We start from the raw sequence: 16,979 nt of genomic DNA on the forward strand, positions 1-16,979 counted from the left end.
AAATGCCTAAATTGCAGCATTATGTGAATGAATCTCAGTTGAATGTCTGATCTGCAACATGTTACAGGTTTCAGCTGATGGCTCTCCTCTGTGATCTCAAAACATTTCAATTGTGCCTGTCACACCTTAATCTTAATAACAGAGCATCATTTGTAAATATCTAACAGTTATGACTCAAGACACAAAAGTAAATCAGAATAGAAAATGAATTTGTGTATAAAATTAGTTCATAAATTGTAAATTGGATCTTTTCATACAAGTCTGTCAAGTGGTAATGAAGTTTGTTTTTACTTCTGGCTTTCTGATGTAGTTACAATTAACAGAATATAAAATAATTGTATTTGTGCATTGTTTTCTTTGTTAAGCGATACTGTCACAAAAGAGCTTAAATAAGGTAGACTAAATATTTTGCTTATTGAAATAAAAATCCCAGTAAGGTAAAACTATTCAGAAGGAAGTTTAATTAAACAGAAAAGTAAAGTGTGGAGCTCAGTAAGATAAAATTTAATAATTTTTATTTATCCTACCGTCCTCCTATTTTGTTTATGCCGCTAATTCAATCCTACTTTGTTACAGGTTGCGCGTTAACTTTTTGCTGCCACAATAAAGGAACTGAATATAGCAAAACAGCAAAAGTTTGAGTTCAGTTATTCAGTTTGTGTGACCTTTCACTTACTGTATCTAATCAGTGTGCCCCTTCTAGGATGAAAAAAAAAAGGTTAATATAGAGCATGTAATTATTAAATTAGTTGCTTAGGCTCATCTCGTTCTCACAGCAGCGCACATGTGGCTGTGTCCGCGCGTGGCAGCGAATCGGGTATTGCTACACGCACCGATCAGCAGAGGGAGCGCGAGCGGGGCTCGGTTCTTGTCGCGCCCCGGTTGCTGGTGATGATGATGAAGGAACGCTGGAGCTGCGCAGGCGCACCGCGCACAGTCTCCGGCCGGGTTTCCATGGTTACCACACAATAGGAGACGGGACAGGGGGCTGAGTGAAGGGGAGAGAGGGACGGGAGCGGAGAGGGGAAGAGGAGGAGGTCTGCAGAGCCGCTTGACTGGGCACACCGCTGCAAGCTTTTCCCCAGACAGACAGGAGCTGCTGGACAGACAGACATATAACAACAGAGAGAGATTTAATTGATCATTTATTAATTGCTTAATTAATACAAACGAGCCGCCTTTGTTAACTCGCTGTCACTGCCTTTAAAATACCTAATAGTCTGTTTTCTCTTTAGTCTACCTTCAGGGGGACCCCTAAGAACAAATAGCATTTCCTCTCGTTGTTTTTCGTCTTCTCTTCCTTCTGCTTCACTGCAAGATAAAACCATAGTTATTCAGTACGAGCCTCTCCATACAGTAAAGGTGACTCTAGAGGGACTAGGCAACAGAGACATAGAGACCCTCCCTCTTGATCCCCTCCCTCTTCAGAGTTTTGGCCCTCTCTCTGCGCCTCTCTTCCTCTTTCTCCCTGCCTCAGTACTCCCCCCCCCCCCCCCCCCCCCCCCCCTTATGCAAATCACGCCCTCTCCTCTCTCCCTTTCTCTCACCCAACGTGCATCCCTCTCTCTGGCTCACCCCTCCGCTGAAAAATTGTGACTGTAAGACCAGAAGAGAGGGGTATTAAAAAAAGTGCAAGTCGTCTTAGAGGAAGAGGGGGAGTAGGTAGGGTGGGAGAGGGGGGGGGCAAAAGAGAAAAGGGGGCGAAAGGGGGTGGGGAAGAGGCGAGGGTACGCATCAATTTGTACAGTCTTCAGTTGGCACCCCTGTATTTTTCCTACAACGAATAGCAAGAGATTTCCTCTGCATTATTGTTATGGTCGGAGCTCGATGCAATATGAGCCAGCACAAGTCTCTGTTGACAGACGACTGGGCTCTGAGGTGTGCGTGTCAGCGTGCAACATAAAACGACAAAACAGGGAGAGAAAGGAAAAGAGAGTGAGAGGAGTGGGAGCACGCATCGCTGGATATTATAGGTAAGGCGAAGGAAAATGGATGCTTATACTTGTGTTTGGAGCTATTCCTGTTGGCCACGCTTGTGCTCTCCCTCCCATTTTCCCCCCTTTGTGCATTAATGATCACCCTGCGTTATGGCTAAATTATGTCCCGGTGAATTAATGTGAACTGAGCGCACGACACGCACCCACATTCCAGCGAGGAAAAGGGAGAGCCGGTGAGAAATGCCATGATTCGCCATTCCATATCATCTGTCTTTCTTTTCTTTTTCTTTTTTTTTTTTTTTTCCTTTTTGTTTTTTTTTTAAGATGTGCAGCGTCTAGAAACAGCACTGCACAGGCATCCATTCTGACCGGGAACATGTATGTGCTGCTGAACACGTCTCTCCCCCGTTGTGGATGGTCTGTAAGGCAGACCACAGAGCAGCTTTGGCCGGTCTCCTCTGCATGTGTATCAATAACATTAGCAGCAAGAAAGAAGAAAGAGTCGTTGCAGTGCCCCGCTCGCTGGTGATGTAAGCAGAGCAACTGCATGCTGCTGCTTTGCATCACATGCAGTGGCCAATTTGTTGATAATGTACGTGCTGCATGCATGCATGTGTGTACATATGCGTGGAGAGGGGAACTTGTGGCGTAAATGCAGTTGTTTACTGACCATGGCCAAGGACTTGCCAGTGGACCACAGATAGGCCAGTAGCTGCCACCTGTAACTGAGATGCATTGTGTGTGTGTGTGTGTGTGTGTGTGTGTGTGTGTGTGTGTGTGTGTGTGTGTGTGTGTGTGTGTGTACAGAAACCAACCAGGCAGACTGAATGCTTCTACTCCAGTGGCATGAACTTAGTCGTGTGTGAATTGGGGGACTGTGCATACACACATACACTACATCGCCTCTAAATATGCGTAGAGAGTGTGTACAGTGATGAAGACTTTACTCTAAAAACTGAAGTCACTGCAGCACGCTCTAATTAATGCATAGCCATGTGTAGTGAGGCTGTTACAGGCTTTACTTGCTTTAAATAAACACACATACAGACATATTTACAGACTACACAGCACAGCTCTGCTAACTATTCTTTTTTTTCCTCTAGCGGTATGCACTATTTATATCCTCATTCAATATACATGAGCCATTTTTTCATCATAGTGGTACATGAATGAATGGATTAGACGGGCCCCTGTGAAGTAGTCGGGCTACATTGTCAATCAGATGGGTAAAAGATCTTGACACTATGCATTTTCCCTAATGGGTGGCTGGCTGGCTGGATAAATACGCATGTGATTCTGCTGGCCATAACCAGGTCATGTGGGTTAACCACAAGTGGCTGTGGGTTTGGGCTGTTGTTGTGAAGGTGGAAGGAGGGGGGTGTGGCCGCATATTCCCAAGATGTTTTGCTGGAGTTTTTCTGCAGACTGCGATCCGAAGTGAAGTCTACCAATCGGCACCGTTTCTGCTCTGCATGTATTATCAGTCACAGTGGGTTAACCTATTGTGCTGCTAGGTTTTGGGTGAAAACAAGAGTGCAGAGAGCAGGCTGTTGTGAGCCCAGTGGAAAGCAGTTGTGCCGATACAGTGAGAAGCATGCTGGGAATTTAAATGTTGTAACTGTGCTTTTGCAGTTGTAAACTCAGATGTTTTCATAATGCCACAAATTCTTGAACGCTGCACTCAGCTATGATACTAAATGCTGCCATCATTTCAAGAACTTGTGCTATGCACAGCCTTGTATTCTCATTGGGTTTCCCATGCCTTCTTTGTTTATGCTTCTTCACAGGTTTCGGTAGCTCTCGTCGTGTAGTACAGCCCTATCAGTAAGCAGCTGGAACCAGTTCAGTCCCTGCAATGGCTTGTGTTGTAAAATGGATGTTATAAAGAAGAAATAATGAAAACAAGGACACACAAAGAATCGGTAGGCATAAGGCCTGTGTCTGCTTTTCACAATGATGCCAGGGATTGTGTACCTGCCTAACTCTTGATTACTGCTTCGAGATCATAATTACTTCAATATGTGATCAAATTTCAAAGCAGCCTGAGTAACTAAGAAGTAAATTATTTATATGGTTGCAAGAGGCTGTCTAAAAACAGATTCCACATGTAAATTTGACCCCCCCCCCCCCCCACCCCCCCCTTCTCCCTATGTCCTCCTGTTGTTCCTCTCACCTTCCCCCTTTTTATTCACTACATCTTGTCATCCTTGTTAAATTCCACCTTGGATTGAACGAGGTTGACTTTCCTTCAGCATGATTTAACTCTATGTTTGCTACAATAATTTCTTTATTTCTCCATGCATATTGCAATGTTTCTCTATATTTGTCCCAGTTTAACACTTTCCCCACTTGCCATGTTTTCCTCTTTTTGCTGCACTTTGCTTCACAGATGCCCATGCGCAGTGGGCGACGGCGGGGGGCAAGTGAGGAAAGACGGGGCAGACGCCCGCACCCCAGCCCCTCTCGCCCTGAACGCAATGACAGACAGACGGTTAGAGCCCTCCTCTTTTATCTCCTTTTTCCTGTTACTGTTTGGGCCATACATTAATGTGTATGTGTGCATAATGAACAATAAAGACCTGCCTCTGTTTCTTGAATTTGTGTGCGTATGTGTTGTCAGTGAATGAGTCATCCGTGTGATTGCCAGAGACGTACCCCTTGCAGTGTTAGGATTGTTAGATTGTGTGTTTTACACCGTAGCACTTTGAAATCTTTGATGTTTCATGTTTGACACTGATGTGTGTATGTGAGAGTGTGCATGCGAGCGAGGCTTTGTTCTAAAAACAGACCTAGGCCTATTAGGGATTCAAAAGCGTCACTACAGAATTAAAAGTCTTGTGTTGTTTTAGCAAAGAGGTACTGGTGAGGAATTGGCTGGAAATCGCTTCAGTCGCAGATCACAAGGGCATGATTCATCAGAGAGTGAGGGGGAGGAACTTGTGTCTCCTCCAAAGAGGCAGAAAGTTCAGGTTTGTGTTACATTTCATCAACTTGTTATATAAAGACCTATTACAAAGCTTTGATTCAACTAAATCACCTAAAAGGTGATGTCTCAGCTAGATATATCATTATCTTCTGCCATTACATAGACAGCAAATATTACAATTGAAGTTTTTACCTCACCCACAAATCATCTTTTCTTGTTAGGATTCAGCCCCTACTCCAAACCCTCCAACATCAACACACTCGACTGACACCTCAGCTCCTTCCACTGTCCCACCTCCACCCTCAGTTGCCAGCCAATCCCGTGAGAGTGACAATGAAGACGGCCAATCTCAGGGCAGCAGGAGTTCAGTTGTAGGGAGCCTAGCCAATAGCAGTAGCAGTCTGAGCAGCGGGAGGGATATAGACCAGGACAATCGTTCCTCATCTCCAAGTCTCTCTGCCTCCCCTTTGGGTAGCCTGGACTCCGAATCTGATGGCCCCGATTCACCAAAGCAAGGAGACCGGGAGAAAGGCAAAGAGGGCGGCGCGGGGAAGGTGACAGGAGAGGATAGGAGAGTGTTGCGGGAGGGAAGGGGCGAGGAGCCCTGTGCAGATGGAGAAAAGCGAGATGTGGATGCAAGAATTGAGGACTGCCCATCTCTTAAGCCCCCCTCCACTCCCTGCTCTTCCTCTGGTCTGACTCCCTCTCTCCGTGGAGCAGGAGATTCATCAAATGACAGCAATAGTGGGAGAAAGTCATATTTCTCCCTGGACTCCAAGCTGATGTGTAAAGTTGAGTACAGCGGACCGACAGGCGTTGATGCTGCACTTAGCAGCAGCAGAATGACTTCCAAAGCCAGCACACAGTGCGTGACCAAGACGACTATCTCCGGAGGAGATTATTCCCATAACAGCCCCAACATTCCCCATGCCCTGCCCCCTCCGCTTCCTCCTCCACCTGCCCTGAAGCCGTTGGAGCTTGGGGGACAAAACATACCTACTGAGGTTAAGACAGAAAGAGACAAACTAGAAAAAGGAGACAAACTCCTGGACAAGTCTCAGTCCACTCCTCCTTCTCTGCTGCCACAGACTGGCCCCCAGCCTCAGTCCCAGTCTCAACCTCAGACCCAACCCTCCACCACCCACCCTCACCACTACAGCTGGCAGGGTGGCACAGCAACTGGTTGCCAGGCTAGCTGGGGCTACACCCGTTACCCTAGCAACCACCACCCACACCAACCACAACACCAGCCCCCAGTTCAGCAGCAGCAACTTCCCTCCGTTTACAACCCTCCATCCTCTCGCCACTCCTCTTCCCACCCCTCTTACCTCCCCCATCCTCACCCCCACCCTCACAGGGAGTACCTTCCCAGGTATGCTGGAGGGGGAGGGGACAGAGAGAGGGGGGCTGCAGGAGAGAGGGAGAGGGGAGTGAGGGGGGAGTGTGGGGGGAGGGAGATCAACCGGGAATTCTCCACTCCGAACAGCAGCAACAATAGCAGCGGGGCAAATAGTAACAGTTCTTGTGGTGGGATGGGTGGGCCCAACAGCATCCTAGGCAGAGAGTTTGGGGCTCTGTCAGTCAGTCAGAATCGGGAGTTCCAAGGTTCTGGGAGAGATGGTCCTAACTTGGGCCCAGAAAGAAGAGACTTTGGTCCGGCTTTCAGAGACAGGGAGCGTGAAAGGGAGCGTGAAGGAGGAAGGGAGTTTAATCTGGCAAACCAAAACCAGAGTAGAGACTTTGGCCCAGTGGAGCCAGCGGGGGGCATCCCAGAGACAAAGATGGAAGCAGATGGGGTGAGTTTGGGGGCCAGACAAGAGATATTGTAGGCAGCAGTAACCCTAACAACAACTCCATCCCACAGGGAAACCCCCCAAGTTCAACCAGCGGGCTACCTGTCACCCCCATGCTGAACCGTGACCCACCTGCATCACCCCAAACAATCCTAGTCACCCTGCCCATCCTTCCTTGCCACCACACCCCCACCCACATCCCCCAAACTCATCAAACCGGGACTTACTTCCTCCCATGGACCAGGCACAAACGCCCTCCTCTGGGGGAGACCACTTTCACAGGGAATATCCACCCACTGGAGGAAAAGACTTTCCTGCTGGTGCGCCTCCTTCCACTGGTCCAAATCGAGAGTACCTAAACTCCCCTGGGGTAACTCCAAACCTGGGACGAGAGTATTCAGGACCTGGAGGAACACAGCACCCCCACCCACCTCTTCCCCACTACCAGTCTGGGCCCAGAGACAGAGAGAGGGACTCAAGTCTGCGAGAGTCTTCTCTATACCAAAACCGTGGTGGCCCAAGTCAGCCTCCTGCACTGTCTCCTTCCTCCTCTTCCAGTCATCATGGACACCCTTTGAATGCTCCTTATCCCCCTCCACCACCTCAGCCTTCTCTGCCCCCACCTCAAGCCTCCCATGCCCAACCTCCCCCCTCAGGAATGGCACCCAGTGTACGTCCTCCACACTACCAGTCTTCTGCCCAGACTCCTCCGACACCCCTTTCTCCTTTACCCAGCCCATCTACCAATCAGATGGGAGCTTTCTCATCTTTTCCCCCTGGCTCCTCCTCTGCAGCCAGCATGCCACTTCCAGCAACAGGTGTGCCATCCAGCTGTTCACCTGGATGCCGCCCTTCCCCTTATCACAGCACTTTGAACAACCACCCACCTTTCAGTGGATCTTACCACTCTAATGGAAACAATGGCAGTAACATGGCCAACAGCAGTAGCAACAGTAGCGCACCCAACAGCAGCAATACCAACTCGCAGTCACTCTCGCCTCAGAATGTCTCAAAGGGACCTCCACCTCTTAGTAACTCTGCCAACAACAACAATGGCATCTCTACACCCGCCTCCAGTTCTTCACTCCCTGGTGGAGATGGACATTTGGAATCAGGTCCCCCTCCCACACCTGTCATTAAGGAAGAACCAATAGAAGACAGGGAAGAGAGTGAAAGTCCACCACCTGTGCTGAGAAGTCCCTCGCCTGAACCAAAACCTGTAGACATTCCTATCCACGCCAGCCAATCAGCACGGTAAAGTCAGCCTAATTGAGATTGTAAATGTGTTCACTCCCTGTAATTAACAGTAACAATAATTGTTATGTTGGCGCTGACTCCTGATGGTTGTAATAATGATGTACTTCACTGGCGTCTCTCATGATTCTAGGTTTCACAAGGTCCTTGACCGCGGCAGTGGGAATTCCTGTGCCCGCAGCGATGTCCTCTTTGTCCCGCTAGACGGCTCCAAACTGTGGAAGAAGAGGAATGAGATGATTGAAAGGGCCCGCAGGGAGGTTGAGCAGCGGGCCAGAGACCTGCGAGAGAAAGAAAGGGAACGAGAGAGGGAGCGTGAGCGTGAGAGGGAGCTTGATCGGCATCTACAGGTGTGCGCATTTCAGGGTGATAATCGTGTCAGATTTAATGGATTTGATGTCGATTAAATTGGTCGGTTTAATGGGAGTACAGCAGACCAGAGTACATGTGATATACTGTCTTCTCCTGTTTTCTCTTCAGCAGCAGAAGGATGCCAGCATTCCAGCAGGAGGTCGCCAGGGCTCCTCACTCTTCTTTCCCACCTCATCCTCGATCATCCTTGACCCTTCATCTTCTTCCGCTTCTTCCTCGGGCACCCTGTCTCCCATCCTCCCCCTCATCCCAACATCATCCCTCACATCCTCATGCTCACCTTCCTCCAGCACACCATCTCCACCCCACCCTCTCTCACTCTATTCCCCACTCCCTCCTCTTACCATCCATGGGTGGGTCGCCAGCAGTGGTTGGCGGCCCTCAGGCGGCCCTGGGAATAGGTTTAGGAGGACCATATTTAGGCCCTGACACCCCAGCGTTGAGAACTCTGAGTGAATATGCTCGCCCACATGCAATGTCTCCACTTGGGGCAGCAAGTCGTGCACCGGCACACCACCCACAAGTTCATCACGGTCATCCCCATGTCCACCCCTCATTTTTCCTTCCTCAGTTTCAGAATCATGCTTTAGGCCACCCACACCACCTGCCCACTGATGCAGCTACTGCAGCAGCCATCTTGGGATTTTTGTATGGTGGCAGCCTGGAAGGTGCTCCAGGTGTTGGTGGTCACCCTGGAGTGGCAGGAGGCCCAGTACCTGGAGGGATTGGGGGTGCGGGATTAGGAGGTGTTGGCTTTCCTCACGCAGTGGCTGCACACCGAGATCGAATAAAGCCAGGATTTGAGTTTAAGAGTGATGAGCGGGTTTACCCACCAGGGTCTATACCTGATCCTGTGGTTCTTGCTCACTCACATTCACATGCTCATGCCAGTGCCCATGCCCATGCCCATGCCCATGCGCATGCTCATGCACATGCACATGCACATGCACACGCACACGCACACTCCCTGCTTCTTGGAGGAAGTGCAACAGGAAGTAATGAGGTATCAATCTATGGCACTCCTCCTCCGCCAGCTCCACTTGGCCCACCTCACCTCCAGAACCCAACCCTGGCTCCTGTAACTCGACCTTCCAACCCTCCTGCTCCACAGTCCCTGTCAAATCCACCCCCTTCATCGCTCCTCCCACCCACACTCCCCTCTCACCCTTCACCTGCTCCCCCGGCTCCCCCAGCTGCCCCAGCTGCCCCTGCCGCTCCTCCCTCGGCTCCTCCTCAACCTGCCCCGCCGACCTCCAACGCCGCCTCACTTCACCACCCTGTCCCCCATTCTTCCTTTCTCAGCTCCCTGTCCTCTCATCTGCCACCAGCCCCTGCCCCGGCCGCTCCCCCTGAGACCTACCCCCACTCCCACTCGCTCTCCTGCCTCTTATGAGCAAGAACGGAGTGGAGAAAGAGAGAGGGAGAGGGACAGAGCAGCTTTGCCGGCCTTTGGGGACAGAGAGCGAGGAAAGAGAGAGGGAGAGAGAAAGGGGAGGAAGTGTAGGAGGCGGAGGAGGAGGAGGAGCAGGAGGGGGAAATGGAGGCGGTACAGGTGGAGGAGGTGGAGGAGAGAATCTGGGGCGTCTTCAGATGTTAAATGTGACGCCTCATCATCACCAGCATTCACACATCCACTCACATCTTCACCTGCACCAGCAAGACACAGGTACCCACTGCTACTAACTATGCTGTCGTCTATATTGGCTCCCCAATCTTCAAATTTCACAGAAGTGTCATTCAGAAATTTTGGAGTCAAAAGTTCATCTTACAGAACTTGTTACTGGGAACCCAAAGGATAAAGCTGGTGGTGTTCTGTAGAGCATAGACACTATTAGAAAGAAAATTTCAAAGCCGGACGTCTTCCTTTTTTACACTGAATACAGGTACTATACAATTTTTTTTTTGTTGCAGCAAATGTGTCTGAAATCAACCAAAAACAAATGCACATTTTAGGAGGAGAACAAAAAAAAATATTTGTGACCCATTTTAAAAGATTTTCGTCTTTATCTTAGGAGCACATCCAAAATGAGCATGGGAGTCGGAAAGTGTTGACAGAACACACTGATGGTTCTGCTCACTGTAAAAACAAAAAACAGTGCCAGCCTTATCCTTTAACTCCAGTATAATTACTTTTTGTATTAGTTTAGCTTAGCATTGAATACAGCTTTCCTGCGATTGCATAGTTTCTCTGAAACATCTGACCAGTGTTATTCAAAGACATTTGTTTTATCAAGAGATCTTAAAGAGACTCAGACCTCTTTTTGGGAGTAAATAACTAGCTCACCCATCTTTAAATTCAGACTTTTCTCATAAAAAACAAAAATGATAACCGAATTTGGCTGATGTTGTCTTTAAGGTCATTTCCATTTGAACCTCTGGACTGCTTCCAGTGCTGCTGTTATAGTTAGAAAGCTTCTGTGAAGTCCCACTTTGACCATTTGCACTGTGTGGTGCGTGACCTCGAACTTTTGCAAAGAGCAAACATCAACTTTTGTGTCAAACCGACCTGACTTTCATGTTGAGGATCATCCCTGGTGATTAGAGTTGAGTCTGTGGTTAAAACCCAAAGACCTAGAGGCTGTTTTCTGTAGTAAAGTCTGCTCTCTCTCTCCGTTTTACAATGGAGAGATACAGAAAATCATTTGTACCCACAGCCATCAGGCTTTTCAGTTCTCATACAGATAGCAGATGAGCTATGTCAGACATATGAATTTCCCTCTGGGATCAATAAAGTTATTGGTCTTCGTATTCGTGTCCAAGCCCAAAGGTGACACATCAGGTCAGGAGCGCAACCAAGAGCATGCTCGTTGTTTTGAATTCATCCCTGTGGGTGAGTTCTGTTGTAGCATCTGACGGAAAACATTTGGATGAAACAACCTCAATTATGATGCGTACCAGTGGACGCCGGTACACAGCTTATTGAAAACATATTGTTCTTTTGGCAACAACAACACAATATTGGCCCACCCGTTCTTGCCAGATTTGTCTATTCGTGAATTTGTCCACTTCTTCAAAACTGAAAGACATCCAGAGCCTATCACAGATGCACGAGATAGTGCTCTAAAATTACATGACCTTAAAGGGGAGATTAGTCAAATTAAAATCTGTAATATTGGATTATTTATGGGTGGTGTGAGCTTATCAAAGGAGAATTGATATTTTTACCAAAGTACAATCTAATCTAAAGTCTTTTAAGTGTTGAAAACATTGTTGTAATGCAGCAACAATAATCTCCTGTATTTCCTATTACATCACTGGCATCCAGCGGCGGGCGGGGTTCACCCCCTGATGGACCCATTGGCATCGGGGTCTCCACTGGCACGCCTCCCTTACCCAGGAGCCACACTAGGCACCCCTATCCTGGCTCACCCCCTCACTGACAGCGAGGTGCTCCGCCAACAGCTGTTCGGTGAGGAGAAGGCTCCTCGTCCATGTACTAGTTCAGTTTTATTCTCTAAAAACAGTGTTGAAAGCTAAAGAAGAAACATTTTGACTCTGGCAGTGATGAATGATCCCTGTTTTCCTATCTCCCTTTCCCACTTGCTGCTGCTGCTCTTTCCCCTCTGTTTTGGTGACAGGCGCTCCTTTCCGTGACCTGCCCCAGCCTTCCTCCCTCACCGGCCCCATGTCTGCAGCCCATCAGCTCCAGGCCATGCAGCAGGCCCAGAGTGCAGAGCTGCAGATCCAGAGACTGGCCCTGGAACAACAGTGGATCCATCACCATCACCACCACTCCCTCACCCAGGATGAATATTACAGGTACAGAGGCTGTGTATCTGTGTCCACTGTAGCCATCAGTGTATGGCTCTAACTAGTCTTTTTTTAATTTTTGACTAATTATATTGGTTTTTTTCTTTTTGATGATGTAGCAGAATGTTTTTCCAGGGTCATTACTAAAAAAAAAATTATATATATATATATATGTATATATATATATATAATTTTTTTAAAAGAATTTATCCATTATGTTATTGATACAGAATGTAAGTTATTACACTTCTTGTTACATTACTCTTCAGCATGGCCTGAGATGCTTTGTAAAATAATAACCAGTATAAACTTTAGGCTGCACTCTCACACGCTGATACAAATTTCTATCCTAATGACAACACACAATATCTTTCTTTTGGTGTTTAAATATTAACACAAAGCTGGTGAAAACCACCCCAAAAGCACATCACAGAAAATTGCTGTGGTTACAGTGATTCTGCTGCAGAAACGGGTACAGATAAACATGAAATGGAGGCTGCAATGCAAGAGCTCATGAAGGTCAAGCTTTGGCTTCTTGGTTGGGGTCAGCATACGCTCTGTTTTAACAGCGTTCTGAATCGAGTTCTTGGCTGGTGGCTTCGTTGTAGCATGTTGTTTTGTCAGATGCTGATGAACTGATGTTGTGTTAACTGATGTGCATAGCTGTTGTTTCTGGCTTCAGTTCACTTTACCATGATGCACGACAAGCAGTGGGTTTATTAGGGAAAGTGTGATTACTGAGTTTAATGCAATAAGGTGCTACATTTCTTCACTTCAGACAAATATAATGTAATTGCAGTGCTCTGTTACACACAGCGTCTTCAGAGGAAGTTTTTGCTTGACCAACAGTCAAAACCCAAACATAGCTTGTTGGCTATCATGTAAGACAAATAGACGCTGAATCTTTAAACACATAGAAAGCCAGAACTGTTTTGTTCGACCAAATATGCTGATTAGTTTTTATATTCAGACCTCTATTGGTACTGAGGCACTGTTTTAAAGCCCTGATCCATCTGAACCCTAGCTGGGACTCAATCCTGACCCGAGACCTAAAGTTTTATTTTCTGCATACTTAAAAGTAAAATAAAAAAAAACCTATACTCTCTTTTAAATAACAATAAAATGACTTTACATGTTTTTTTATGATTTAGAAAGGACCTTTGGGTGGTGACTATGCATGTAAGCACAAAGTGCTTCAAAGTCTACTTTACTGTATTTGACATAAACTTCTGGATTTTCTTGTTATTTCTGATTCTTGGTTGAACACAAACCTGGTTAAAATGGTTACACTGCTGGTTATTTTCCATTGACTGGGATTTCTCCATAGAGCTACTGGCTCTTTCTAGTTTTGCTCCAGTTATAGTAATCTTTAAATCTTGGACAAGTACTATGGAGCTTTGTCAAAGTACTATCCAAGTTTCTAAGAGTCTTATTGATGGAACTCCAACTAGAAAAGTGCAGCTGGCTCCACTGGTCACTTTGTCATGAAAATAAAAGTTTAATTATTTTATTTATTTTATTTTTTGAGTGAGTGTCTTGAATCTGTCACCTCAAAAAAACAAACAAACAAACAAAAAAAACCATTTGAATCCAGGAAACAATCTTCCTGAAGATACTTGTTTTTTTTCTATACATCTATAGCTTATCTTTTACCTACTGTTTCCTGGCTACATTTGTTATTATGCAGTTATGGTAACCATACCAGGACAAAATGAAAACTATGTGGTCCTTAACAGGTCTTAAAATTTGGTAAATAGAACCCCGGGTGACCAACAATACCTGTCATTTATTTTAAAAGAAAACAAAAAAAAACCCACTAAGCCAAAATGCAGAAGCACTGTGAAAAATTAAGTACACCTTTACTGATTCCATAGGAATTAAGAGGGTAAGAAGCAGCCACCTGCTGCTAATCAGAGGCGCTTGGTTACTTGATCATCAGTAAGTGTGAGCACCTCTATAAAAGCAGAAGTCTTGGTGTGTGATAACACAATTCTGAGGAGGAAAAACATCAATTTTAGAGAAACAATTGTTACTGCCCATCAGACTGTGAAGGGTTATAAGGCAAATTCCAAACAATTTGAAGTCCATCGTTCTACAGTGTGAAAGATTATTCACAAGTAGAAAATACTCAAGACAGTCATCAGTCTTCCCAGGAGTGGATATCGCAAATTCACCCCAAGGTCAGACTGTGCAATGCTCAGAGAAACTGCAAAACATCTCAGACTCTACAGGCCTCAGTTAGCATGTTAAATGTTGAAGTTCATGACAGGACAGTCAGTAAAAGACTGCAGTTTGTTTGGAAGGGTTACCAGAAGAAAGACTCCTCTCTCTAAAAGAACAAGCACGGCTTAAGTTTGCAAAGCTGCATGTGAACAAACACGATTTCTGGAACAATGTGGCACAGGGTGTAATCATCTCAACTTTAAGACTTGCTAAGGACAGTTTTTTTATGATATCTCTATTATATAAAACCTTAGAATTGAAAGAGGGTGTATTTTCATTTTATCATTACTACACTCCATCATGCATGGGAACAGGGGGAGCGAAAACTCAACTAAGAAATAAAATGGCCCCAAAACTGACGTTCGGCCTCACACTTTGTTTGGATTTGTTCGGTAACCGATATCTGCATGCTACATTTTGATCTGCCTCTAAACAAGCCTTGATCATAGGCTGACTCTACAAACATCACTGATGTTATTTTTGTAGATGAAGGCCAAAGAGAAGTTTTAATCACGGGGATGAGCCTTTGAAGCATTTTCCAACAAACTAAGCTGCAGTCCCACACTTAAGCTGAGCATTAAATGCACTGCGATTAAATCAAACCTCTGTCCAAACCTAAGGTTAATACACTCATTTGATTCCTCCTTTCACCTTTTAGTCACCTGAAGAAAGAGAACGACAAGACCCTGTGAGGGAGGGGCAGCAACAAACAGCAGCATGGAGAAAACCCAAGGGAGAGTGTGTGCAAAAGAGAACAAATACAGCAAAACAAAAAGCACTGAAAACAATGAAGGAACATAAGACTCACTACAGAAGCTGGACTAACGGACAGGGAATTCACAGAAGGAAACAAGAAGATTTTGAAGGATTAACAAAAGAGGGAGGAGGGCGTGAAAACGTTGCACAGAGTCCCTGCGAACGGCACCAGACTCCAGCGCTTTCCTGCATTATGTTGTTTTGTATTGTGCTCTGTACAGTATATTAGATGGGGGTGGCAATAGTGAACTACAGTATATGTAAAATACTTGATGCCAGAAGGAAATGTGTACATGAGTCCCTTTTATGTCATTGCATGTAGCTATAGGCGCTTATTCTGAACTGGTGGAACTTTTAGTTCTATTTTTAGTAATTACCCCCTCTTTTGTATTTGAGGGGCGTTCTATATGCATGAGACCAGCAATTTAGTGTTCTGTTATGTTTGCGATCAATAGTATTGTTATTATGATTAATGTTGTCCGTTTGTTGATAATGATATAATTATATATACAGCACATATTATTTGTATTATTTTTTTACATTTTCATGGTATGGCAGTCAGTTTTTATTTTTTATGTTCAATTTAACTTGTGAAACAAGATGCAAAGGAAGGCAAAAAAAATCTGGAAATAAATTATAATCTTTTTTTTGCTAGTTTCTCGAGTGCTCGTGTGTGCACTGTTTCCCGTCCCACCCCCCAGTTCTAACATACATTCAGACTATTTCCCCTGTCTTTGTTTTATACAAGTCACTCATGCACAAAGCATATCAAATTCTTCTCCCCCCCCCCCCCTTTCTTGCTCGCCTTCTTTCTCTCCATCGCTCTCTCCCTCCCTCTCTTGGTGAGTGTAGCTAATAGGAGACACATGGGATGAGTGTGAGACATGGGAGTTGAGTCGCTCCAGTGAACACCAGCCACCCTGTAGAGCGAGCATTCCTTACTGCACTGTAAAAATGAAAAGGGGGGAAAAGGGATGTAAAGACAGAAATGAAAAGAAAGGAGGAGCTGAGAGAGTGTGATTTACTGACACTGCTGAAGGCTCGGGGCTGTGTGTGTTCTCACCGTGTCCCGCCAGAGGAATCTCCTTCAAATAGATACGGATCAGTGAATACGGTCCTTACGTCAGACAGACTCTCTGCTGGCTCGCAGAGCTGCCTAAATAAACTTAACGTTATTGCAGTTTCTAATATTCACTGATGTATTCTGTCTAACATGGATCCTCAGAGGCCTAAAATCTGCATCCCTTTTGTGCAATAAAAGCTCCTCATGCTGTTGTGGCACTGATTGATGGCCTTTTTTCTGAAATATATATTGTACAGGCCATTCTATTGAGTTGGTATGTAGGTTGTGGGCCATTTAAAGTCACCTTGAATAAGTGTGTCAATGTAATGTAAAGTGATTTCTAGCAGGACAAACCTGATTTTCCCCCCGGTGACATCACATCTGGGGGTTATTATTAGCACTTCATCAGTCCTTTTCCAGGATGGATGAGGATGTCGAGAAAGGTAAAGATGAAAGACATATGAGGTTGTTTGAGGGATTTTATAGGGCTGGCATGAGCCTCTTTTCATACATGGACATAAAACAAAAATGTATTATTAGTAGCTACTGTTTTAAAATCTATGAAACATAACCCTCACCACTTTGTTAGGTACACGTGTTCAACTGCTTGTTACCGCAAATATCTAATCAGCCAGTCTCATGGCAGCAGCTCAGTGCATTTAGGCATGTAGACATGGTCAAGGCAACCTACTGAAGTTCAAACTGAGCATCAGAATGAGGAAGAAAGGTGATTTAAGTGACTTTGAACGTGGTTGTTGGTGGCAGACGGGCTGGTCTGAGTATTTCATAAACTGCTTCTCTACTGGGATTTTCCCACACAATGAGACAATTTTAGCACTTCTCTGCCAAAAATGCCTTGTTGCCACTGCTTCAAGCTGATAGGAAAGCAAGAGTCACTCAACCAG

The 16,979-nt window shown here is 45.8% G+C and overlaps 1 protein-coding gene across 1 annotated transcript; it reads left to right on the plus strand.

Annotated features, from left to right (window-relative positions):
* The first annotated feature begins 1,736 nt into the window (after positions 1-1,736).
* atn1 (atrophin 1) lies at positions 1,737-15,665 on the plus strand. Its single transcript, XM_030750143.1, is given in 15 exon segments — positions 1,737-1,973; positions 3,725-3,859; positions 4,327-4,428; positions 4,787-4,906; positions 5,085-6,609; positions 6,612-6,797; positions 6,800-7,910; positions 8,044-8,260; positions 8,391-8,509; positions 8,511-9,642; positions 9,644-9,748; positions 9,750-9,948; positions 11,548-11,691; positions 11,861-12,041; positions 14,914-15,665. Coding segments are annotated over 14 exon segments (5,202 nt in total). The 5' UTR covers positions 1,737-1,973; positions 3,725-3,832; the 3' UTR covers positions 14,948-15,665.
* Positions 15,666-16,979: the final 1,314 nt, after the last annotated feature.

The sequence above is a fragment of the Archocentrus centrarchus genome, chromosome 16 (assembly GCF_007364275.1).
Source record: "Archocentrus centrarchus isolate MPI-CPG fArcCen1 chromosome 16, fArcCen1, whole genome shotgun sequence".
Lineage (NCBI taxonomy): Eukaryota > Metazoa > Chordata > Actinopteri > Cichliformes > Cichlidae > Archocentrus > Archocentrus centrarchus.